At 34.2% G+C, this 25,242-nt stretch overlaps 4 protein-coding genes and 2 non-coding genes across 8 annotated transcripts; 3 read left to right on the forward strand and 3 right to left on the reverse strand.

The window, feature by feature from the left end:
• The first annotated feature begins 3,479 nt into the window (after positions 1–3,479).
• LOC146934743 (uncharacterized) lies at positions 3,480–6,366 on the forward strand. 2 transcript variants are annotated; one of them, XM_085706669.1, is made up of 5 exons: positions 3,480–4,076; positions 4,344–4,493; positions 5,133–5,231; positions 5,369–5,515; positions 6,041–6,366. In XM_085706669.1, exons 1-5 carry the CDS (start codon positions 3,513–3,515, stop codon positions 6,173–6,175), a joined length of 1,095 nt encoding a protein of 364 aa, XP_085562795.1. In that variant the 5' UTR covers positions 3,480–3,512; the 3' UTR covers positions 6,176–6,366. The 2 variants fall into 2 exon arrangements, with proteins under 2 accessions (XP_085562795.1, XP_085562797.1); XM_085706671.1 differs by lacking the exon at positions 6,041–6,366 and adding an exon at positions 5,664–5,789.
• Positions 6,367–6,998: 632 nt separating this feature from the next.
• On the forward strand, positions 6,999–7,193 carry LOC146934744 (U2 spliceosomal RNA). Its single transcript, XR_015009022.1, has one exon. It is a non-coding gene; the product is annotated as a U2 spliceosomal RNA (small nuclear RNA).
• Positions 7,194–12,597: 5,404 nt separating this feature from the next.
• On the reverse strand, positions 12,598–13,077 carry LOC146934745 (uncharacterized). Its single transcript, XM_085707938.1, has one exon. The coding sequence runs from the start codon at positions 13,075–13,077 to the stop codon at positions 12,598–12,600; it is 480 nt and encodes a 159-aa protein (XP_085564064.1).
• Positions 13,078–17,442: 4,365 nt separating this feature from the next.
• On the forward strand, positions 17,443–17,871 carry LOC146934746 (uncharacterized). The gene has a single exon (XM_085707939.1). The coding sequence runs from the start codon at positions 17,443–17,445 to the stop codon at positions 17,869–17,871; it is 429 nt and encodes a 142-aa protein (XP_085564065.1).
• A 3,131-nt stretch (positions 17,872–21,002) lies between these two features.
• On the reverse strand, positions 21,003–21,197 carry LOC146934747 (U2 spliceosomal RNA). Its single transcript, XR_015009013.1, has one exon. It is a non-coding gene; the product is annotated as a U2 spliceosomal RNA (small nuclear RNA).
• Positions 21,198–23,002: 1,805 nt separating this feature from the next.
• LOC146934748 (uncharacterized) lies at positions 23,003–25,234 on the reverse strand. 2 transcript variants are annotated; one of them, XM_085708446.1, is made up of 2 exons: positions 24,054–25,234; positions 23,003–23,672 (listed from the first exon to the last, which is right to left on the reverse strand). In XM_085708446.1, exons 1-2 carry the CDS (start codon positions 24,920–24,922, stop codon positions 23,003–23,005), a joined length of 1,539 nt encoding a protein of 512 aa, XP_085564572.1. In that variant the 5' UTR covers positions 24,923–25,234. The 2 variants fall into 2 exon arrangements, with proteins under 2 accessions (XP_085564572.1, XP_085564571.1); XM_085708445.1 differs by having other exon boundaries at positions 23,003–23,738; positions 23,910–25,234.
• Positions 25,235–25,242: the final 8 nt, after the last annotated feature.

Here is a 25,242-nt window from a genome sequence, read left to right on the forward strand (position 1 = left end):
GTTTATTTACTGTAAATTGTTATTACACCTAAAGAAGTGAACATAATACGACATTGTGCATATAATTCAAAATTAGCATGTTTGATTGCAACTACCATCAACGCCTCCAAATAATATTGTTCTGTCTTTAATAGATAGAGATGCGGAATGCATCATAAAAGATTAAAGATCATGGTGTAACTTTCGGCAAATTAATGGCCATCATCATAATCTAATGGGAGCTTATGAATAATCTTCAAGTATACATTTATATGCACGACCATCATAGTTTCACAAATTTAGAGTTAAAGGAGGACACTAATTGATTACGGCAAAAATTAAATAAAGCTAATTTCCATTCGGCTTGCTAAAAGAAAGAAATAATCGCTTTCCATAAAGCTATGGGATTAAATAATGTGACATACGGAGTCAAATAAGCCCATTATTTACCCGTTTCACCTCAGGGTTATGGAGCTAAACTATTGAACAAATTATAATGTTAAGGAAAGTTGTGACGTACAATACAACTAACCAACAACTATACAAGGAAGTGAACCTATTAGATATAAGTAGGGGTGGACAAGACCCGTTGAACCGAAAAAACCGGTCTACCTGTGCGGGTTTGTTTCTCTTCAGTCCGGTTTGAAAGGACAAACGGGCCATATTGTACAAAAGCTCAGGTTCAATATAATTAACCATGGAGTATTTCATTATTTCATGAAGGGATTTGGAAATACAGTTCATGTTTAACTGGAATGTTCTGCATGTGACTCTTATATGTGATGAAAAGATAACAAAAATTCTTTCTAAATTAAACTAAATAAATTAAAAATCACTAACTAAACCAAATAACACTGCCTACATTCTATTGGCTAAACCCGTAGTAATTTAATAACAAAATCTTCCTAGTGGGAAATTAAATTTACGGTCCTACCTCTTGGCCAAATTATTCTTTTGTTTATTATACTTAAAGATGTGGTCCAAAACCAGCCCTAGATTGAAAAAATTGAATATGACAATTTGTCCTTATGCTTTTGTTCTTTACTCTATTGCATCCCATTTTAAAGATGTGGAGCATTTTGCTGTTTATATATACACGCCACTATAATCGTTGGTTTCTAGCCTTTTTAAAAAAGTTTCCATTGATATGTGAGTGTAAACTAAAAGTTTTGGTGACAAATTCATTTCGTTCAAAGGGAGAGAAGAACACACCCATCATATAGGTCAAGGGTCTTTTTTTTTTTTGGGAACCAACATGACCATTTTGGTGAGACAGGCGATTTGGTATAATACGCTCATCAAAGGTTAAAAAAATGGATGTACCCATCATCATACCTAGGATAGGGTACAAAGTTTTAGCTTTGTTTAAACACTTTTATTTATGAGTTGTGTTATTTGAACAACCATTTAATAGACAACTTTTGGGACAACCATGATTTTACAAAGGAAAAGAGATATTGGCACAAAAACCAAAGCAATAGAGAGAGAAATTAAAAATATAATATGAGTATGAAAGAGAAAGTTGTCACAAAAGTTGTCAAAAAATGGTTGTACAAATATCATTTCTCTTTATTTATAGTGTGCTTGAAATCAAATTGAAACTCACATGACATAAGTGTGATAATGTAGAAGCTTCAATTTATAGTGTCAAATAAATTCACCTTAAAATATTATTAAGATGTGAGGTTGATGCGTAAAACCTAACACGAGAAGTTATGTGAACATTTTCTCTTCTAACGCTCTTTAACAATTAACATGTTTGATTTTGTGTCAAAGATATCAAAACAAAACCACAATTTTAATCAAAACCACGGTTTGAAATGTTCTCAATGCAAAACTAAAGAGTGTAATGCACTTAGAGCATGATGCTTGTACGAAAGGAGTTGAAATTGTGTATCGATACACCGTGGTACAAAATCAAAACACGGTGCATCAATACACAATTTGATAAATTGCCGCAACCGCAATGATATTACAGTGCCATCGTGACCACTATCATTCTCATGATGTCTTACTCTATCCTCCCGCTACTCTATTCCACCTCCATGTGTTGTCACCACAACACCGTACTCAACTCTCGGATTTGTCGAAATCATAGCATGTCATCTTGATTTTGTCAAATTCAACATGAATACAAACATGTATTAATTAAAAAATCAATAATTAAATTATTCTCGAAAAGGGTATTGATTTTTGTAATTAATAAATCAACACCATTTCCAAAAAAACCAATTGATTCTACACATTATTTTTTCTTATCATATTATTCACATATTCCTCTCTATTTCTTTTTTTCAATGACTATAGTGGATTGAAAATTGTCCAAATAAAATTTTTCGTAAGAAAACAACGTCACAAAAACCTTCGAATTATATGACCACAACGATTTAAACATGTAGTCTGGACACACTCATAAAAATACATATCAATAAGTTATTTTAAACAACTATATATTACAAATATTTTTCTGATGAAAGATGATATTTGTACCACTAGTTTTTTAACAACCTTATATTTTTATTTTTTTATCGATAAAAACAATAAAATGAAAAATGAACAATGATAATAAAATACTATAATATAACTATAAATATAAAATTATTTAAAAGTTATTACAAATACTACTCCCTCGGTCCCGGAACATCTGACCCATTTACTAAAAAAAAGTGTCCCAAAATAACTGACCCATTTCAATTTTTAATACAATTTTCATCATTCCCAATACAATATAATTCTAATTAATACTACTTTCATCATTCCCAATACAATACATTCTACTTTTTCCTTTATTTATACATTTTTCTTAACATGTGTGAAAAACCAAATTGGACCCGATATTCTGGAACGGAGGGAGTATCATTCATGTTTTCAAATCTATAACTTTCTCCAAAACATTCACGACGGGACCAGAGCAGAAGTTGAGTTGTTGTAGTTTGACTTTCCATAGTACTAGAAATATTTAAATATAAATTGTCAGTAAATTAAGTTGCCCTCCCACTACAGTCCAAATGAGAATCATAGATTAAAGAGAAGAGAAAGAATTTTCAAAGTTTTTATCCTTCCTTTCATAAGTACACCCTCTGGTCACTATTATAAGCAAAACTCAATTTTTTAGGTATATTGAATAATTAATCTATTTGATCTATAATAAAGATCAGATATATTAATTACTCAATGTATCTAAAAAGTGGAATTTTACTTATAATAATGATCGGAGGGAGTAGCATCAGCCATCCATCGGTAGTTTGGCTTGAAAAACACAAAAAGAAGAGAGCCTAGCTGCTAGTGCTAGTGCTAGTGCTAGTGCTAGTGATTGAATTGAATTGAATGAATAGTACTATATGTCCACAATTCCAGTAAAACAAAGATTGGACCCCACTTAAACTAAAGTAAAGGGCACCCCACCCCACAAATATTACTTATTAAATTATTAATTAATCTCAAAACTAAATACTAAGCAGTACTCTATATTCCTCTGCAAAAATCAATTTCCAAATCCCATTCTTGTTGATTCTTCTCCAACCAAACCAAACATGTCTTCTGTGACACAAGATACAAAAACAGAGCAACAACATATGAAATGGAGAAAACCATCCAGAAACCAAATCAACAACAAAAACCACAAACCCATTTCAGAAACAGAAACAGAAACAGATCCTCTTAACACAAAACAAATCCAATCCACACGCTCCAAGTCCACAATTTCATCTCTGCTTCTCTCCAATGAAACAACAACAACCTCACAACAACCCATTAACAAAAAGATCAACTTTTCATCTGCAGCAGCTACCTTCAGAGGTTTAGGATGCACTGCTGGTGCTTCTCAACAGGTGTCGGTGCCGGCAGTGATTCGTGCTTCAGCAGATTGGCCTCATCAAGGGAAGAAAACCAGAAAAAAGAAGCACAAGAATAGTAATGATGCTTCTTCTTCTTCTTCATCTTCAGCAGCTACTTGTGTTGATTTTCAAGATGTTTGGTGTGGTCCTGGAATTGGATTTTCAGCAGATGCTGCTGCTGCATCTGTTGATTGTGTTGTGTCTAAAAAGAATGTGTCTTCAAGAGCTAAAATTGATGTCGACAAGATAACTCACAGAGAGGTAGTAGTATTGCTATTTTTTTTTTTTTTACCATTTTGAAAATTGTGATGTTCTTCTATGTACATTAGTTAGGCTGCATTAATAATGTGTCACTATATATAAACTTGTTTGTTGTGATTTAGACAGACATCTATGATTAGTTTGGATTTTTGTTTGATTTGTGTTTGCTTCCTTATGTTAAACTTCATCACCATTTTGGTTTCTGATAACAGTTTCAAATTTCATAACATGATTATGTACTAAACTTGATCATAACTATATTGGCAGCCTTCATCTTCCTTCCGAAGGCGCACTGCTGTCTACCCAGAAACCTTCTCTTTTCCGGACACCGATCCCAACATTTTCACAGCATGCTCTTTTGGAACTGCGACATACCCTCGTCATATCAGAGATATTTCGTCTGATGATTTTTCTGAGGTTTGCTCATGCTCTTGTGTATTCTTTCATTAAGGTATTCTGATCATTTTTATGATTCTGATTCATAAAAACTAAGCAAAATCTGGTCTGTCTATATCAAACCATGGTAATTTACTTTCTTTTTTTTTTCTTTTTTTTTTTTTAAAAAAATCTATAACTTGTTAAATACTGCAAGTTAATCCAAGTACTTTGATCATTTTTATGAATCTGATTCATAAAAACTAAGCAAAACGATAACTTACTAATCATGCAAGTTACTCTATGTTCTGTATAGCATTTGAATGTATTGGCTACTAAATTCTAAAATTGGATTGGCATACCTTGAATAGAATATACCAAATCATGTTTTTAACATCGCTCTTGTTCAATGACAAAATTTGATAAAATTAATGCCTACTTAAAGTAGGAAGGTGTTATGGTTTTGATATATAATTTAGAGAGTTATAATCTTGATTGCGATTTTTATGTTAGGCTACATGATTTTTTCAAGAAGTAGGAAAAAAATGTTGTAAATTTCTTTGCATGGTAGATGATGTTGAGTAAGTCAATATGATGGTTATAACCAATCAAGTCTTTGCTAAGTTATAATTGTAGTTGAAATCTAATTTGCATATTCTCATTATTGTTGGAATTTTGAAGATAATGGCGCTTCAAGGAAGAATACTAATGGGAGGACGATTCAATTCACGTGATCTTTACAGAGATTGGAGACTAGATGTTGATAACATGTCATATGAGGTGACTTCTTTCTCCAATAATCATTTCTATTATTTTTCTATTTTAATAGTTACATCCTCAAGCTGTTGATATGTTGTCCAGTACTTGCATGCATCTTTGTTTTATGTTTGTGTAATTTTCTATTTTGTGTTTGACAGCAATTGCTTGAGCTCGGTGAGAGAATCGGTTATGTGAATACTGGACTTAAAGAAGATGAGATGGAACCTTACATAAGGAAGACTAAGCTTCAGTTTTCAGATGATGCATCAAAGCATCAAATAGACAAAAAGTGCAGCATTTGCCAGGTAGTTAGTTTGTAAAACTTAATTAGCATAAGTACAATCACTCTGTTTTGCTTTATTCGCGATTTTGTCCCCCTATTTCTCAATCTACGATTTTGATTCCTCAAATTTAAAATTGACCGACCTTTTCCTTCTACCTATGCATTTTGAGGCTGAATGTTGAAGATGTTGTAAGTGAGGCAACTTAGTTGGTTATATGACACAGGCTAGGTAGATTCTCACTTAACAATTAATCTTTTTTCATCAAAATATACACTATTGATCAATATCACAAAAACAACTAAATTTAATACAAACAATTCTAAGTGAATTTTCACTTAATAACTCATTTTCATGTCATAATATAATTTTGTCAATGGAAAAAAATAACCTAAATACATAGGTGGCAGAAGAAATATCAGACATTTTGAAAATTGTGGGACCAAAATCATGAATTTAAAAATGGAGGGATCAAAATCAAAAATAAAGCATAAAATTGCATTGTAGCCAATTAAATTTATGATATACATGTTTAATTTATGAGTACAGGAGGAGTTTGAAGCAGATGATGAGCTTGCGAGGCTTAACTGTGATCACTTGTATCACTTTCAATGTATACAACAATGGGTTGCACACAAAAATTTCTGCCCTGTGTGTAAGCAGCAGGTTGCAGCTCGACACTGAGTGAATAATTCTAATGTTTTTTTTAGACATTCTCATCCTAAAATAGGTGTATAATTTTTTATATTCAGAATTTTCATTTTTTGGTGTCAAACAACATTTCATCTTCCAAACTTTTAGCCTCCTTGTTGAGGAGTCTGTAATATATGCTATTGGATTAAGGTTTCTTATCAATGGATTTATTTTATGCTTCATCTTTAGATCATCCTTCTAAGGCAAATACAATGATGATGTTAGATAATTTCATAAGATCCAATTAGAATAAATAAAGTTAACTAGAGTAGAACCTATGGGGAGATGATTGAGAGATTTTTATCTGCATCACAAGACGAGTACATGCATTTGTTGGAGTCAGACTTAATGCTTCTGTTGAGATTGCAAAACACATTCTTTCTCTCATAAGAAACTTTATAAGGTTTTTCTGATCAACCAAAAATGAATTTTCAAATAAATTCCTGCTAATAAATTGATCAACCAAAACTGTATATAGTATTATTTTGCCGGAATGTGAACATTAAAAAGAAATAAAAAAAAAAAAAAACTCCACAAAATAAGAGTTGAATGTAGTGCAACTAACTACTACATCAGAGATTGAATTCTGAAGAGTATGTTGGCATATAATTCTAAGAGACACACAACAGTGGGACTCAAAAGAAATGAATGAACACAGTTGAAAGATGTAAATATGTAATAGCAATAGCGCCCATCAACAAAAGCATCGAGGAGTTAAGAGTTCAACAAGTGAAATAGTCCCACATCGAGGAGTTAAGAGAGAAAGTGAGTGAATGTGTGATATAAAAGCAGAAGCGAGTGCCACATACAATTCATACCTTTCTCGGCCTTTTGGCTAAGATCAAGTGTAGTATCTGTTCTTATCAGTTTAATATCTGATATGTGGACCAATGGTTCACACGATATTAAATTACTTTTTTGAGGGGGAGAAGCCATCACAGTAGCTTGCTATTGGGTTTCTCGAGTGTCGCCTATGTGTTGCACTATTGCATAGGCTGGCGCACCCCACCAATCCTAGTTCAATTTTTTTAAAAAAAAATTTCGTTTCTAAAATTCCTTGCTATTGATACCCCCGGTGTTATTTTCTTTTATGTCTTATAATTGGTGTTTTTTTTTAAAGCATGTCTTATAATTGCTCTTAAATTTACTAGTGTTTACTTTCATATAATAGAGTGTACTCCCTCCGGTCTAATTTATAAGCAAATTTTCACTTTCTAGGTTCATTGAATAAATGATGAATGTGGTCTATAATATAGACCGCATACATCATTTATTGAATGAATCTAAAAGATCAAAATTTGCTTATAAATGAGACCGGAGGGAGTATAATATTATATTTTTGTTTTTTTCTAGTTGTTTATTTGTGTTGAAATTCGTTGAATACACTTCATGATAAGCGTATATAAAAAAATTCCCGACTCTGTTGCAATTCAAATTCACTATTCCTATAAGGGTCATGTTAACTTGTGCCCTTAGGGCACATGTTAAGCATCCCAAAAGTAGAAATTGTTTCTTAAATTTTGTGCATTCAATTAGTTAAAAGTCAAAAAGAACATTTCTATTTTTACTTCTTAACTTGTGCCACATTAGCCTTCCTATAATAAATTTATTTTTAGATAGTGTCGAGTTCATCTTTGCTCCATTTAGCCTTACTCCATTTACTCCTTTTCAATGCATAGATGTATGACACATGGTAAAAATAAATCCAAGGACTGAAATTAAAAGGTTAACATAAACACGTATCCATCTTATTCCATCTATCTTCTTCTCGTCACCTAATCTCCATTGTCGCCTCTCTCTCTTTCTCTCTCCAGTTATAATCCCAACCACCATGAAATTAGTGTTTTAATCAAAATACCCATTCTGATTCATTGATTTACAATTAAGAAGAAATCCCTAAATTAAGATGAAACCCTAAAATTAAGAAGAAATCAAAACAACTACGTGATATCCATAATTTTATGCATTTGATCAGATCTGAAGCAAAGGCATCAAAACAAATATCATAACGTAAAACAAGAGAGTTGAATAAATTTGGAGCAGAGGAATCAAAGATAAACTCAGAAAAACAAAGGTGATTAAAAAGAAGAAAAGGAAGCATCTGGTGGTGTGAATATGGGACCCAAAACGTTTGGTTCTTCTTTGGATATGTTTCATTACTTTCACAAATTTCTTCATGCTTGGCCTCAGAATCTCAATGTTAACAAGTATGAGCACATGATGTTGCGAGAATTGCTCAAGAATGGAGGATGCCTGGGGTTTGTGTACCGGTGATTGTGATGATGATAGAAATGAGATGCATAGGTCTCTATGTTAACCATTTAATTTCAGCCCTTGGATTTATTTTTACCACGTGTCATGCATCTATGCATTGAAAAGGATTAAATGGAGCAATGTTAAATGGAGAAAAGATGAACTCGATAGTGTCATGCAGCACTGCAGCTCATTTAGGGAACTTTGATTTCATATAAGACCATCTACAATGGGGAGTCCTTCCCCTATTAAGCACCATTGTAAATAAGCACCCCCTTTGTGACACCAATGAATATGGTGCTTATGAAGGTGGGTGCTTGTATAGGCACCCTCTCTCCTATTACCCATGGGCCCCACATGTACAATTAATTCTATTTTTTTATATATTTAATTATTGTATTATTTTGATATTAAAAAATAATTATATAATAGTTGTAAATAATAGTTGAATTTGATTTCCTTAAAAAAAATAGTTGAATTTGAATTTGCTTTTAGCATAGCCGTTAGATATCTTAGTTGACATTTCTTGTATTCAATTACTCCTTAATAAAAAACATTGTACTTAATTACTTTATTTTTTCCTTCTTTGAATTTGTTTTTTTTTATAATTTATAATTAAATTATTTCAATATTTTAAAATTATATAATTATGAATGAGTATAAAAATTATTGTTAAAATGTAATGATATAGAGTTATTGTTGGGACCCAAATAATAATTATTTTGAGGTGCTGGGTTGGAGAGATTAGGTGCTTATTACGTATTAATTATAAAACGAATGACGTGTACAGTCGGGACCCATTTAAGCACCCAAATGAGGTGCTGCATTGTGGATGGTCTAAATACACTCAAAAGGTTGGTTGCTATTTTTGCCCACCTCTTAACAAAAAAAGGGAAATGTTAACGAGTGCCCCGGAGCACTCTTTAAGGGTTACAAATAGTAATTTTTTTATAAAAATTTGTGTATTCAAAGCTTTGGAAATTGAACCATTTCACTTTTTTATAGAATAATTTCCTGATTTAGAATGCTTAAAGAGTGCCCCGGGGACACTCGTTAACAAGACCCCAAAAATAAATGCTTTAACAAATCTACTGAAAACCATGCAAATAAGTCAAAATAAATTTTTACACTTCTAAATGTTTTACGACACTTTTAAAATCAATTTTGATACACTTAATAGTGGAGGGGAAAAAAAACTAAACCTAGACGGCAAATATCTTACTTTTCCATTGGTGTTTTCAAAACAATTTTTGGGAACCAAAATTTTTACGTTATAGTAACTTGTACAGTAATTGTTTGATGCAATCCCTCTCAAAATATTTTTTGACGAATATAAATGTTCCATACATTTAATACTCCCTCCGTTTTAAAATGAGTGTCGCTTTAGCCAAAAAAAATTGTTTCAAAATGAGTGTCGCTTTCAGTTTCCAATGCAATAATAACTTTTTCTTTTCAATTGTAACATCCAATTAATACTCTACACATTACTTCCAAGGTATTACTTTTAAAACTAACCAATAGTTAATAAGGATAATTTGGTAAAATAATCATTCTCTTTCTTTTAATCATTGCATCTCTTAATATGTGTGTAAACACCTAAAACGACACTCATTTTGAAACGGATGAAGTAGTATGATTCAATCAATAAAAAAAGTGTAATTAAATGTTTCAAGGGATCGCCTATGCATTATCAATTTATCAAATTTAATAGAAAAATTATGAGCAATATATTTAACAACTATTTAAAAGTTATACGTCCTTCAAATACTGTTAGCTATAATTGATTTTGTTTATGTATAATTAATTCCAATTGGTTTTGGATGTCTAGGAACGTTGAACGATATAAACGTTCTAGATCGGTCACCAGTGTTTGATGATGTGGAACAAGGAAAAGCTCCAAGGGTGAATTTCTTTGTGAATCAACGTCCCTATAATATGGCATACTATCTGGCTGATGGTATCTACCCTTCTTATCCAACTTTCGTCAAATCGATTATACTTCCTCAGAGTGAACCCGATAAGTTATTTGCAAAACATCAGGAGGGATGTCAGAAGGACATCAAACGTGCATTTCAAGTGCTTCAAGCTCGATTTAAAATCATCCGTGAACCAGCTCGCTTGTGGGACATAGCCGATTTGGGTATCATCATGAGGTCATACATCATATTACATAATATGATAGTTGAGGATGAACGAGATACATATGCTCAACGTTGGACTGATTTTGAGCAATCTGAGGGAAGTGGATCTAGTACACCGCAACCATACTCGACCGAGGTGTTACCCGCTTTTGCAAATCATGTGCGTTCTAGATCCGAGTTGCGTGATCCAAATGTTCATCACAAATTGCAATCAGATCTAGTGAAACACACATGGTCAAAGTTTGGAATGTTTTGTGATTGAAAATGATTTGTATCGTACTAAATAAATTAGGGAAATGCTAACCGGTGCCCCCGGGGCACTGGTTAAGGATACTAAAAAGGTAAATTATACACTATTTATTACATTGAAAATTGTGTAATTGATTCATAAAATGTCACAATAGCTTCCTTTTATGGTAATAATTCCAATTTTTGGTATGCTTAACCAGTGCCCCAGGGGCACCGGTTAGCATGACCCAATAAATTACTTGTGTGTTGTGTGCTTAGTTTGTTGTCTTGCATTCTAAGTTATTTGTGTGCCGCATGCTTAGTTTGTTGTATTGCATTTTAAGTTAAGAAAATAAAAATAAATTATTTAAATAAATTTTGTTTTTACAAAAAAAAATTGTTAAGTGTTTTTTAATTTAATTATAATCGATAATTGTAATTTTATGTAATTATAAAAGCAAAAATATAAAATTAAATAAGAATAAGAAATAAAAGATGGTGGGGTAGAGTGTTGAATGAAAAATCGTTGGAGATGGTAAAAGTTGAATGAGTGTTGAATAAGAGAGAGAAAATGATGTGGAGTGTTGGGAATTGAAAAAATAGGTGTTGAGTGTTGTTGAATGTTTTTCACCATTGTAAACGGTCTAACTCATTTATACAGATGTGTATTCAATGGCCATGTAGGCAGATTCTAGCTTAATGAAAAGCTAAGAATAAGTCAAGTTCATTGTGCTCCCTCCGTCCCACAATATATGACCTATTTGACAATGTACAATATTGACTTAACTTATTGTGACCGTATTTTTCTACTAATATACAAAGATAAACAATATCATGTAAGATGTTGTTGAATTCGTCTCGATGAGTATTTTTAAAATATTAAATTTTCATAATTTTTTCTAATAGAGGATTGAAGATATGAAAGATAAAAAATATGCATTGATATGTGTGTCAGAGTCAACTGTGTCAAGTAATATGGGACGGAGGGAGTATATAGGAAGATATAGATACATAGTTGAGACCTATTTTTCACATAAGAGATATAGGTTTTTTTATTCATTATTCAAATCCCATTGGGGGGATTTGGAGCACGTTGCATGGGCCATATAGACAACGTCGGTTCATTTCATTTTTATAAATTATTTTCTTGAAAATTGCTCTTCCCCGATTGAAAATTGCTCATTCTCATGTATTTTGACAATAATACCTCAGTGCGACTTAAGTCACTTTCGATACAACCAGTGTGACTTAAGTCACATTGGCAACGTGATTTAAGTTACGTAGATTATACCTCAACGTGACTTAACTCATGTATGTTATAGACCAACGTGAGTTAAGTCACGTTCTGCCTGTGTCAAGTAGGAGAATAGAATAATTGTCTCTTTTTTCCCCTTATTTTCCTTCATTCGTTCATATTTTCATACATTCATTCATTCCTTCATTTTCATCCATTCATGCAATAATTCAATTATACATACATACATACATTCAATCATCGAATCATTCAAAATTTAAATACGCAAGATAAAACCGAAAATTAATGAAATTGTCATAAAAACGCAAATGCGCAAGTGTAATTATATTACATCAAAATCCGCCAAAATGTCATTAAAACATTTAAAGATATACAAATGTCATAAAAACACTAAAAAAATAATACTTATGTGGACTACGGCTCCTAGTCCTCCTTCGGGAACCGGCTCCTCCTGCAAAATGTTATACTTTAACTGGATGCCCTGCAACACACTAGTAAAAACTGGAGAGAAAAACACTTCGGGATGCTCCATTGCACTAATCCACTATGGCTCTGATGTTTGCAATAATCTGGAGGGGATCCGGAAGCTGTATGGGCCATTGCTGCCGAACAATAACCTCCTCGTATGGAGGGACAAGAGTTGTGTACTCAGCAACGCACGCAGGGTAGCTCATAATAGGTTGAGATACATCGTAGAACCATCTGATGTACCCCTCTACATACCTCCACTGCTTCCTAGTCGTTGTCTGTCGACCCCTCCGCACCTGGTCAAGGACATGGACCATAAAATCCTGAAAGGCCGCAACCACATTCTCTGACTCAAGAGCCCGAATCATCGTAGGAGATCTGGGAATGATATGGATATAGCCGTACTTCCTGAGAACACGCTCTAGGAAGTGAAGGCACCATCTGTCTTTAACGGCCATGCTCCAACTGGAGTACCAACACATGTCGTGTAAAGGTCTGATGTCTCGCCGATCCTCGTACGGCCTCAAGATGACATCAACATTCACCATCAGATCAATGAGGCCTCAATAATATCCAGGGTCATAAAAGCCTATAGGGGGGTTTCCATCTGGTAGCAAGCGGCTGAGAAAGATCGTAGTCCTTCACAACCTTCCTTGGAAAGAGCTTTAGGAAGTGCTTCAAAACTCATCCCTACGAACATAAAGACACAATAATATCAGCACAAGTATTATACAAACAAATTTTTCAGCATCACAAATCCATAAATAGACACGATAATATTGTAAGTCATTTATATGCTATAGAAATGCAAAAAAAATATTACCTCAAGAAGAGTCATGTAACCGCCAACAACACCAACGTCTGGGTTCGTAGCAAGAGAAAGTTGGGTGCAGAGAAAAGCAAGTACCATCCCACCTCAGGACTACTCGTGCGCCGTGTCCAAGTCCTGCTTCGCTGTCAGCCATATCAAATGAACGTTTTTGCTGTTCTTGTTGGCGAAAATGGTGAGGCCAACCAAGATCAACAAAAGCGCTTAAATGCACATAGTCCTAGTAGTCTCCAGCTCCTTCGCCTCCTCCTCATCACCAGTCTACTGCAACTAATTACACCTATGGAGGAGTCTGTCATATGTAACACCCCGTTTTCCCAATGTAAAAATTTCATAACAATTATCAGAGTTTTTCATCACAAAACGGAATGTCACATTTCTACACCAAATAACATATATATTATACTAGCAAATACCAGCGTATAACATAACAAAATATCACTCATCAAAATAAGTCGACTAAATTATAAAAAGACATCTAATCTTAATAAAATAATAAATAATAAAAGTAGGGCGTTACATCATACACCTCCCTCAGATGAGTTATGCTAATATACTCACCCCCACTGATTATTCACTTTATCCCAACCAACTTTTGGGATAGATGACAATGAGGGGTATTAAAGTCACTTTGTTTACTCAAATTCACAAATGAGAATCTTTTTATTTGCTTTATTTTTTTTCTTTTGAACTGAGTTTTTTTTTTTTTTTAAGGTTCTTCTGAACTTAGTTGTCATTCTATTCATAATCATTCCATATTCTATTTAGGCATATGAGATTCCGGTATGCTAAGTTAGGAGACATCTCACACTTGTGTTTAAGTTTTAAAACTTTGACTTTTCCCTAGTGACTTCTAGTAGTTTCACTTACACTGTGTTTGGAATGAGAGAGATAGGAGGGAGAGAGATAGGAGCGAGAGAGTTAGAATAGAAAGTCACAATTTCTTCAGTTTGGAGGATCGAAGAAAGTGAGAGGAGAGATTAAAACATGGTGGGGTCCACATGTTTTTTTCATCTCCCCAAAAGAGAGAAACGTGAGAGAGATGCTAGATAATAGGAGTTTTCCAATTTTATCCTTTCCTTGACCTGCATTAGATAAATATCTTGAAAATTGTTGTTCACACATTAGAGAAGGCTGGGACACACATGTAAAATACGTTTTTGCCCCCTCGGCAGTTAACTGCCGAGGAATTAAAAATCCGGCTGCAGTTAACTGCCGAGGAATTCCTCGGTAGTTAACTGTCGAAGTTTTCTGAACATAAACAGATCGAAACAGAAGCAGTTCCAGTTTCAATATTTTGCTTCAAACACTAACAAATTCTCTCCAAAATCACATTTTCACGAATTGCAAGCAAATCATCACCACATTATCACAAGTAAGTACCCTTAATCATTGCAATGTTAATGTTAGTTTGTTAGGTTTATTTTTTTTAAAAATTAGAGTAGTTTGCATGTGGTTAGGTTAATGATGAGTTGATGATTAAAATAGACAATTTGATGATTGCATGTGTAGTTTTTGAATTGATAAATGAATGTAGATGTTGCCTATGCTGTTTAAATGGTAATGTGGCTTTGAATGGTGGCAAATGAACACAATTTGAATATGTTTTATACTTTGCACACAAAGTGTTTGATCAAATGCCTCAATGAAAATTATTTTGATTATTTAGTTAGTTTAGGTTATGGAAATGATAGAAGTGATGTTAATTATAGTTTGATTAAGTGTATATTGATTTTTTAGTGTATTTAGGTTATGATGTGAATGATTAAGTGTATAGAAATGATTAAGTTATGATGGAAATGATGGACATAAGGATGATTGTATGAATGATTTTATTTTATTGTAAGTGTTTAATGTGTTTGATTATGTTATGGAACTTGATGTTAATTTATTAAAAATTTGTGTAGATATGGCCGATCAGGAGCCCATTGATCCATCTAAGATGATAGGTGGTAGGCGTGCTCAGACACAAAGCTACCGGAAGGAGAAGGAGAGGAGAAACGCACATATCCCAAAGAGGGGAAGAGGTCGGAGGGGGGGGGGGATGGTTCAGGGAGTTCTCAGCCTTCTGAGGCTTCTCAGGCACCGCCTGAAGAGTCGCAGGTGGTTGACCCGACCCAGGCGGTGGAGTACCTGAATTATCAGGATCACCATGATGTGACCGACGGTGGGTACGACGAGCAGTATATGCTAGAGCAGCCGCATATGCCAGAGGAGCCAGACGAGGATGACATTGCAGCAGCGGCTGCCCCGGAGGTGTTGCCTACGGACGCTCCCTTTCCTGGAGGACCGCATGACATATCTTTGCTTCACTCTTATGCCAGTCATGTGGCATTGCCGCTTTGGTATAATAAGGATGACGTAAGTATTTTTTTTTAAAATGTTCTTTCTTTATGTTTAATTACGTGTTTTTTATATGTGTTTTTTTATATGTGTTTTTTTATATGGATGACGTAAGTAAAAACAATTATGTGTTCTTTCTTTTAGTTAACTTTTATATATGTTTTTTTTAATTCCTTTCTTTATGTTTAATTATTTTCTTTATTTTTCCTTTCTTGATTTAAATTGTTTTATTTATATGTTTAGATTATATGTTTTATTTATATGTTTTATTGATATGTTTTATTTATATGTTTTATTTATATGTGATTTTCTTTAAATTGTTTTATTTATATGTTTTCTTTATATGTGACTTTCTTTAAATATGTTTTATTTATATGTTTTATTTATATGTGATTTTCTTTAAATTGTTTTATTTATATGTTTTCTTTATATGTTTTATTTATATGTTTTCTTTATATGTGATTTTCTTTATATGTTTTCTTTATTTTTATTTTAGCATTTGTTAAGTTTAATATTTATTAGTTAAATGTTTACATTGTTTAAACTATGTTTATTTTTCTATTTTTGCAGTGCCGCAAGAAGCGTTTTGTAAAACCAATTAATCATGGCCCCAAGATTTTAAGTCTCGGACGTCCAAACCCCAATCAGAGATGGTTTTGGGATCCGCTTATGCAGAGTGGGTTACATGATTTGGTATACTTGGGCTACGCCACTGTGCCTCACGCTTTGCTGATGACTCTATGCGAGAGGTGGCATTCCGAGACCAGCACTTTTCACATGCCTATGGGGGAGATGACTGTGACTTTGGATGATGTCGCATGTCTTATGCATGTCCCGATTGAAGGGCGGATGTTGGGCCACCGGAAGAAGATGCTGAGACATGAGGGAGAGGCACTACTGATGACTCACTTGGGTGCGTCGAGGTCGCAGGCAGAGAAAATCTGCAATACTGAGTATGGTGGATACATTAGTTATCCTAAGCTGAGGGAGTTTTATACGACGCACCTTGGTAGAGCCAACCTTTTGGCGGATACACAGGATCCAGAGGAGCTGGAGGAGTTGGAGAGGGTTAGGACTTATTGTGTGAAGTCCTACCTTCTATACTTGGTTGGATGCCTGTTGTTTGGGGATAGAAGCAACAAGCGCATCCAGTTGATTTATTTGACGACTATGGCGGACGGCTACGCGGGGATGCGTGCTTATTCATGGGGAGGGATGGCACTTGCATACCTGTACGATGAGTTAGCTCAGGCTTGTTTGCCCAGAGACAGGCAGCTTGGGGGAAGCGTGACACTGCTCACTGTAAGTAAAAATTAAATTTAAATTTAATTTTTTTTGTTAACTATTATTATTTTGTTATATTTTGTTATATTTTTTCGTTAACTTTAATTTTTTTTTTGTTAACTATTATTATTTTGTTATATTTTGTTATATTTTTTTTGTTAATTGTAAATTTTATTTTTTTAGTTAACTTTAATTTATTTATATGTGATTTGTATGGTTTATGCAGGCATGGTTTTTGTCGCACTTCCCTAAGTTTTACACTGTTGATCCAAACCCGGACTACATTGAAAATTTACCGGTTGCGGCGAGGTGGACTCTTCAGAAGGGTCATGGAGAGGGGGCCACGTATCGGTCATTGCTTGATCGCATTACGTTTGATGACGTATGCTGGAGGCCGTACGAAGGGCACAGGGAGTTCCAGCCTTTCGAGGAGGTATTTTGATATTCTGGCTGGATCATGTGCGACGACCGTAGGGTGTACCGTCACCTGCCGGAGAGGGTATTGAGGCAGTACGGATACGTCCAGTCGGTACCTAGACCTCCGACGGATGTTCCAGCGCTGACACCGACTGAGATTGTGCAGGCCTTCTCGGACTTCCGCACTCACACACTTAAGGAGGCTGATTGGGGTGAGCAGGCAGGAGAGCAGCCATGGCGTATGGCAGAGGGCTATGTACGATGGTACACGCTTATGTCTCACCCTCAGATTTTGCCACTTCTTCCGGGAGATGTTCCGAGGCCTCCAAACGAGGAGCAGATCGTTGCAGAGCAGTGGGAGCGGTACGAGGCGAGAAGCTCCCCCGACACCTATGACATGGTTAGCGGCGCTGTTGCCCATGCTGATGAGTTTTTGGGTCAGGAGGTGATGAGCATGACCCCTCAGTAGTTGTATGCGGCCTTGCAGGATGTTAGGCAGCAGATCGCGCCGATCATTACCAGGAGGAGAGCCCAGAGACCGAGGAGGAGGCACCAGCAGGACCAGGACCAGCAGTAGGATTAGGACTTGTTGTTTACATTTCGGATTTTCATGACATTATGTATGTATTTTGATGACATTATGTTTGTATTTTGATGACATTATGTTCTTTTTTGTTTATGACATTTTGATGATTTGGTTCATTAGTTTGTTCGTTTAATTAGTGTTTGTTAAATTGAGCCAAATTTATTTTGCCATTTAAACACAGTTGCGCCACTTAAATTGAGCCAAATTTATTTTCTTTGACTAGCTTTGGCATCCAAACAATGTGTTTACAATGTGTAAAAACACATGTAATTCTGCCTTCAACAGGTTCTGCCAATTTCTGGCTTCAGAACGACTCGGCAGTTAACTGCCGAGGAAACTATGAAACCGGCGGTAGTAAACTGCCGAGGTTTTCCTCGGTACTTAAATGCCGAGGTATTCCTCGGCACTTTACTGCCGATTCTTTTTTTTTAAATTTTTTTTTGTTTTATTTTGTTTAGAATATTATTAGGAATTCTTTAAAAATTATTTTATGTTATTTAAAATATTGCGATAGAGTGAATTCGAATAAATATTGCGATAGCGTGAATTCGAATAAATATTACAATAGCATGAATTCGTTCGAATAAATATTGCGATACAGGTTTCGTTACATTACATAAATGGGGCATTCCAACTACAACAACTGTCTTACCTCTGAAATGGGGTAAATTCAAACTTGCCAAACGGCGAGGACTCAAGCATTTCGCTCGCTATTCATGCTTTCCTTTGAAAAGAATAAATTTTTGTCAGGCTTGATTTAGATGAAGGTATTCAAGTGCCACCGAAATGAGGTCCATTCCTTGACACCTAATACCTTCATCTAAACCAGCCTAACAAGAATTTAATCTTTTCAAAGGAAAAACATGAATAGCGAGCGAAATGCTTGAGTCCTCGCTGTTTGGCAAGTTTGAATTACCCCATTTCAGAGGTGAGACAAATGTTGTAGTTTGAATGCACCTTACCCTAACTAATGACGATCTTCTGGCGGAATCAAGCTGTTGATGATATCTTTAATTGATCTCAGCAACGTCACCCGCATATCGATCCACTGGAACTTGGTGTGCTCCCAAAACATGCTCGTCACGTTTTCGTCGTTCTTTAACTCCACCCAAGTGAATGATACGCTCCCCTCGTCGAGCTTTGGACGTTTATACAGAATATTTTGCACCCTCCTTGTGTCTCTAGGGTTGACTCCTTGGTAGAATTCATTCAGTTGATCCTTGAGACCTCTTAACGCTACATCAAGGCACCGAACCTTCAACCTATGAGTTTCTCCGCCGTTGAATGTTGCATGAACGTCGATCCATCCGGCCATTGTTTCAAATCTACACACATAGAAATTTAAAAGAATCAATGAAAAACTCGTTCAAACATTGCAAATTATACATAGACTCTAAAAATCATAAAAATAACCCTAAAATGTAATTGTCTAAAAAAAAAAATTAACGTAAAATATAGCAAAATTATTCAAATTATATTTACTTTTAAAATAAATCATATAGTCTTACTAAAATAAAATTAAAAATATAAAACACCAAATTCAAAAATAACCCTAAAATTTTTAAATTATAACATAATCATCATGCAAACATTTTAACAAAATTAATCAACTAACATCTAATCTAAAAATTATTTATAACATGTAAATCTAATTAAAAACTAAAATAAAAAATTAATTTAAAACACCAAATTAAAATATAACCAATAAACTTTAAACTATAACATAAACATCATACAAACATTTTACTCTAAAAATGAATTATACTATGTAAATCTACTCAAAAACTAAAATAAAATAAATATACTCAAAAACTAAAAAATAAAAACATTTATAACAACTAAAATTTAAGCTAATAATGAATACTATGAATTATAGCTAATAATGTTTTGAAAAGTAATAGAAAAACGTAACTAATAACACAAATAAGCCGAAGTGGATATGTATGATATAAATTATAAGGTAATGGTAATAATAATCTATACTATATATAAAGAAAACTACTCCTCTCAGCATTTTTGGGTTTGATTTTTCTTTCCAAAAATACCCTTAATTTTCAATACAAATAAGTGAATAACACATGTAACAAATAGATAAGAATAAATTTAAATATTAAAACAAATGTAACAAAAAACAATATGAATATATTTTATTTTTTATTTTTTTCCTTTATCATTTAAAAAGTGTAACAAACTAGATGAGTATATTTATACTTACCTTTTCATCATTCCAATTATACCCTTAAACAACTTTTTCTATAATAAAATTGTTGTTGGTGTCATTCAAAAAAAAAATTATTATATTTTTTTTGTTATATTGTCGGTGTCGTTGAAATATATAATCATGGTTGATTTGATTTTTTATAATTTGAAAGCAACAAACATTTATATTTTTTTTAGTTTTAATCAAAATCAAAATTTTATTAAAAAAAAACATCGTTCATAATTTTAAAAACTTTAGCGAAATAAAAAGAGCGGAAAGACGGGCACGTGAGTGCCCGTCTTTTCGCTAGTAATAATAACATACTCTATAGAAAAAATTAACGTGTGAATATTTTACTCTAACTAGTCTATCTTGAGAGGAAAAAAAAACTCAAATTGGTATAATATAATTACTTCATTGCTAAAATAATAATCAAATTAATTTAGTGATTAATATCTAAAATAACATATCTAAATTACAAACAAATAAATAATTCAACTTTTAAAACAAGGATATTTTTGTCTTTTAACAAATCAGTCACACTTCATAGGGTCCCCACTCAAAACAAGCATAATGCTAAAATTATGAATTGAAATTAGAATACCTGCTGAGACTATAGAATACGATATGTAAATATTTTTTTGTGACTTAGAAGAAAAGTTTGTGAATTTAAGTGATTTAAGAGCAATTATAAGACATGCTTTAAAAAAATAAAACAGCAATTATAAGACATAAATGAAAATAACACTGGGGGGTATCAATAGCAAGGAATCTTAGAAACGAAATTTTAAAAAAAAAAATTGAACTAGGATTGGTGGGGTGCGCCAGCCTATGCAATAGTGCAACACATAGACGACACTCGAGAAACCCAATAGCAAGCTATTATGATGGCTTCTCCCCCTCAAAAAAGTAATTTAATATCGTGTGAACCATTGGTTCACATATCAGATATTAAACTGATAAGAACAGATACTACACTTGATCTTAGCCAAAAGGCCGAGAAAGGTATGAATTGTATGTGGCACTCGCTTCTGCTTTTATATCACACATTCACTCACTTTCTCTCTTAACTCCTTGATGTGGGACTATTTCACTTGTTGAACTCTTAACTCCTCGATGCTTTTGTTGATGGGCGCTATTGCTATTACATATTTACATCTTTCAACTGTGTTCGTTCATTTCTTTTGAGTCCCACTGTTGTGTGTCTCTTAGAATTATATGCCAACATACTCTTCAGAATTCAATCTCTGATGTAGTAGTTAGTTGCACTACATTCAACTCTTATTTTGTGGAGTTTTTTTTTTTTTTTTTATTTCTTTTTAATGTTCACATTCCGGCAAAATAATACTATATACAGTTTTGGTTGATCAATTTATTAGCAGGAATTTATTTGAAAATTCATTTTTGGTTGATCAGAAAAACCTTATAAAGTTTCTTATGAGAGAAAGAATGTGTTTTGCAATCTCAACAGAAGCATTAAGTCTGACTCCAACAAATGCATGTACTCGTCTTGTGATGCAGATAACAATCTCTCAATCATCTCCCCATAGGTTCTACTCTAGTTAACTTTATTTATTCTAATTGGATCTTATGAAATTCTCTAACATCATCAATGTATTTGCTTACCATTATCAGAATTGTGCATATCAGTATCAAATTTTTGCCTACCATTATGACCTGGGAAAATATGCAACTCTAATTTGCTGTCCTATTCTTCTCTTTTACACATGCAAATGTTTGATTTTCATTAATTTTATATATATGACAATTTTTAATTCATGCGTTTTTCATTTTAATAATCTGATGTATATTTATATAAAAAGGCTCTACTTGATACTTAGTTTTCATATGAGAGTACAGACATATGCATGTGGAAATTTAAGGTTCCAAAGTGAAAGTAAAAACTGTGCGCTGGAGTCTGAGAGACTTTTGTATGTACTCAGTATATATACATTGTGTCATTTGTCTCACTTTGACAATTTTTGTATAGGCACAATATAATGTATTCAACTTTTTAAAAATACTGGCTGCAGTGAAATCCTTGATACCGTATACCGTAGAGAATCGTGGTCAAATGCAATGGATGTGAGGTCAGTTATTGTCGCAGAGATATTGAAAACTCTGATGTCACAATCTAGATGGTGGTCGCATACCTTTGTTTATAACCTATAATTATTATCAAAGTAAAATTGTATAAGCTATAAAGAGTATCAGATTATACATTCATAATACAGCTGAGTTCTTCGGCATGTTGCACGAACAGTTATAGATTCCTTTGATGCCATTTAGAAAATATCAGAGCACACAGTGCCCAATCTATGTCATGTTGATTATGTTCTATTGCAATTTCCACTTATTAAACGTAATTTTAAAGTGATGAAATAGTTCGCAACATATAAATCACAGTACTAGTTTGGTTGGACATCAATCTGACAACCATCAAGTGGAATCAAATGCAATGCTCTTGAATGATGACATAAATTGATGAGTCACGAAATTAAAGTTTTGGACCTATTTATTTTCATTAATTTACTCGAACCACACGTTCACGTGCTAATAGAACTTGTACATACTGGTATATAATATAATAGATAAAAACTAATGGCAGTAGCTTTGCCTTATTGAACTGGAATATTGTCTTAGATAATAGCATGACAGGAACTAGACTGAAATATATGATCTTACATTAGATTCACATTCATATAGATAACAGTCAGAGGCCTTAGTTTTTCAGAAGGAAGATCTCAATCTCATATATAATTAATCACTAAAGAATGAACAGGAATCGTGTGACACACTGTTCTACGAATCGAATTATACTTGCTGTGAAGTTCTGTTCTGTTGCTGGATGTTGTTGTCTATAGGAAATTGTTTTGAAACGTCTAACAGTGCTGCTGCAGCAGGTGCTGGTGTTATGGATTGGTACTGAGGAGGTGCATTTGCATTTGCAGGTTGTTGTTGTGTGTAGTATACTTGTTCTTGTGTAGCTCCGCCATATTCATAACCATAAATAGTCCGTGGTGGATGATGAATATTTTGAGGCAAACTCACGTATTGCTGCTGATATTGATTAGAAGGAACTTGAATAAAAGATGGATTTGATGCCATAGGAGTTTTATAAACACTTGGATTCACCTCAGGTACAACACTTTGTGGTATTAGTGATCTAGTTGAAGCTACCACATTTGTGTCAGATAAATTGGATTGTAAAGCCATGTTGTATGGTTGAGTAGATCCATGTCCAATTGGCATTACATAAACAGGATACTGATGAAGTTGTTGGTGTGATTGCGATGGTGGGGCATAAACTGGGTAGTAGGATGACATTGGAACTTGACCTGTACCTATAGGACGATGAATATAGACAAATTGATGTTGTTGATATGTTGGAGGTTGCTGGTTTTGATTCAATTGTTGTTGGGGTGGGGTGTAATCAGGATCCTTTGCTTGTAATTCCCCTTGTTCATTTTGATCAAATATTTCACTTTTGATATTATTTGGCAAAGTTGTATCTTTGTTGTCCACACATGCAGATGCAATACTGCTATCACTTTTCACATAAACAGAAAATCATAATCATCAAATAACATCAACATGTGGTGGACATATATACTTCCAAGAAACTACTTGAATAAACTTTATATGACACTACCTTACAAAATTAAACTAAACAAAGAAAAATTTGCATATAGAATAGATTGATGATAGTTGAATATATTACCTTGCTAGTGAATCTGGAGAAGGCAAGCCAAGGCCAGCTCCGGACGTGGTCCTTGGTTGAACAATGAGCAACGGCAAAGGAGGCTTCCGATCATCGGACACAACCCTATTGAAATCATAACCAGCATGGGCATCATGACAATACGAAGATTCAAGAAAAGGATCATTTTGCTTCACATCATCAAAGTTGTTATCATGCTGTTGCTCCATCCTAAGCCTCTGCTCTTGCTTCGCCCCGTTACCATCATCGTCATGATCAACACGAACTCGTATTTCAGAAAGATTAGCAATTGAATAATTAAACATGTTCTCCTCCTCCTCCACGGGCACTGAATAATGATCAACATCAATCAAATGCTCCTTGATAGCATTATTATTAGTATTTTCGTCATTACTTGAAGCACTAATATCATAATCATCGAGGTTGAGGAGGCAGTTATCAACAGCAGCTGCAGAATCAGAAACAACACGAGACAGAATCCCTGAGTTGTTGAGAGCTTCCACAAACCACGCATGATTATCAAAGTGATCATTACCCATAGAAACAACAGTATCTGGTTTTGAGAAGAACAAGAACAATCTGAGACGAGAACGTGAAGGGGAAGGGTTTGAAGACAAACGATCATACTCATCTATCATATTCTGGAGGTCTTCATCAGTGGAAACAGTGATGAGGTTGTCAAGGTCTTCATTGGGAAGATGATACTTGAGAGTGAAAGGTCTTCTTCCATGAAGGAGAGTGCGAGAGAGGTGAGAAAAGAGGTGTGTTAAGGAAGATTGACGGTCAACGGCAACGATACGAGTGTCGCCACCGACGTAGTAGAGAGAGTTGTCACGTGGCATGATGTGGCCGCCGTAGCTGCACATGAGGCGGAGTTTGGAGCCAGGCACGTGAGGGAGGAGGAGGAGATCAGCTGTGTCATTATGATAATGACGAGGAGGAGAGGAAGGCACTGAGTCAGGGAAAGGGAGAGGGTGCTGTTTTTGTGATATAGAGAGTGATGGATCCATCATATTGCAGAATGAGTCGAAAGTGAATGAAAACTATGTATGGATTCAATTCTTATACTATCATATGTTTTTTTTTTTTTTTGCATAGGATATTTGTCTCAAGTACGAGGTATGCTATCTTTTAAGGCTTAATAACACTTTTGACCCCTTATGTTTGCAAAAATTGCGATTAAGGCCCCCTATCTTTGAAAACTACAAAACCGTCCCTTATGTTTCGTTTTCGTTGCAGTTTTGGCCCCATGGTCATTTTTGACCTGGTCCACGCTGACATGGCACCCACATCACTTATGTGAGGGGCCAAAATTGCAACTTTGGCAAACATA

Source organism: Medicago sativa, chromosome 4 (genome assembly GCF_051527215.1).
Source record: "Medicago sativa cultivar Bolivia chromosome 4, Bolivia_mono, whole genome shotgun sequence".
Classification (NCBI taxonomy): Eukaryota; Viridiplantae; Streptophyta; class Magnoliopsida; order Fabales; family Fabaceae; genus Medicago; species Medicago sativa.

What these genes read in the sequence shown, in the direction of transcription:
- LOC146934743 (XM_085706669.1), top strand. Translation starts at nt 3,513, where the DNA reads ATGTCTTCTGTGACACAAGATACAAAAACAGAGCAACAACATATGAAA. An exon ending in CGTCTGATGATTTTTCTGAG is followed by an intron (nt 4,494 to 5,132) that starts GTTTGCTCATGC and finishes GGAATTTTGAAG; the next exon opens with ATAATGGCGCTTCAAGGAAG. An exon ending in AAAAGTGCAGCATTTGCCAG is followed by an intron (nt 5,516 to 6,040) that starts GTAGTTAGTTTG and finishes TTATGAGTACAG; the next exon opens with GAGGAGTTTGAAGCAGATGA.
- LOC146934746 (XM_085707939.1), top strand. Translation starts at nt 17,443, where the DNA reads ATGTGCGACGACCGTAGGGTGTACCGTCACCTGCCGGAGAGGGTATTG.
- LOC146934748 (XM_085708445.1), bottom strand. Translation starts at nt 24,922, where the DNA reads ATGATGGATCCATCACTCTCTATATCACAAAAACAGCACCCTCTCCCT. An exon ending in TCTCCAGATTCACTAGCAAG is followed by an intron (nt 23,739 to 23,909) that starts GTAATATATTCA and finishes TTATGTGAAAAG; the next exon opens with TGATAGCAGTATTGCATCTG.
- LOC146934745 (XM_085707938.1), bottom strand. Translation starts at nt 13,077, where the DNA reads ATGGTGAATGTTGATGTCATCTTGAGGCCGTACGAGGATCGGCGAGAC.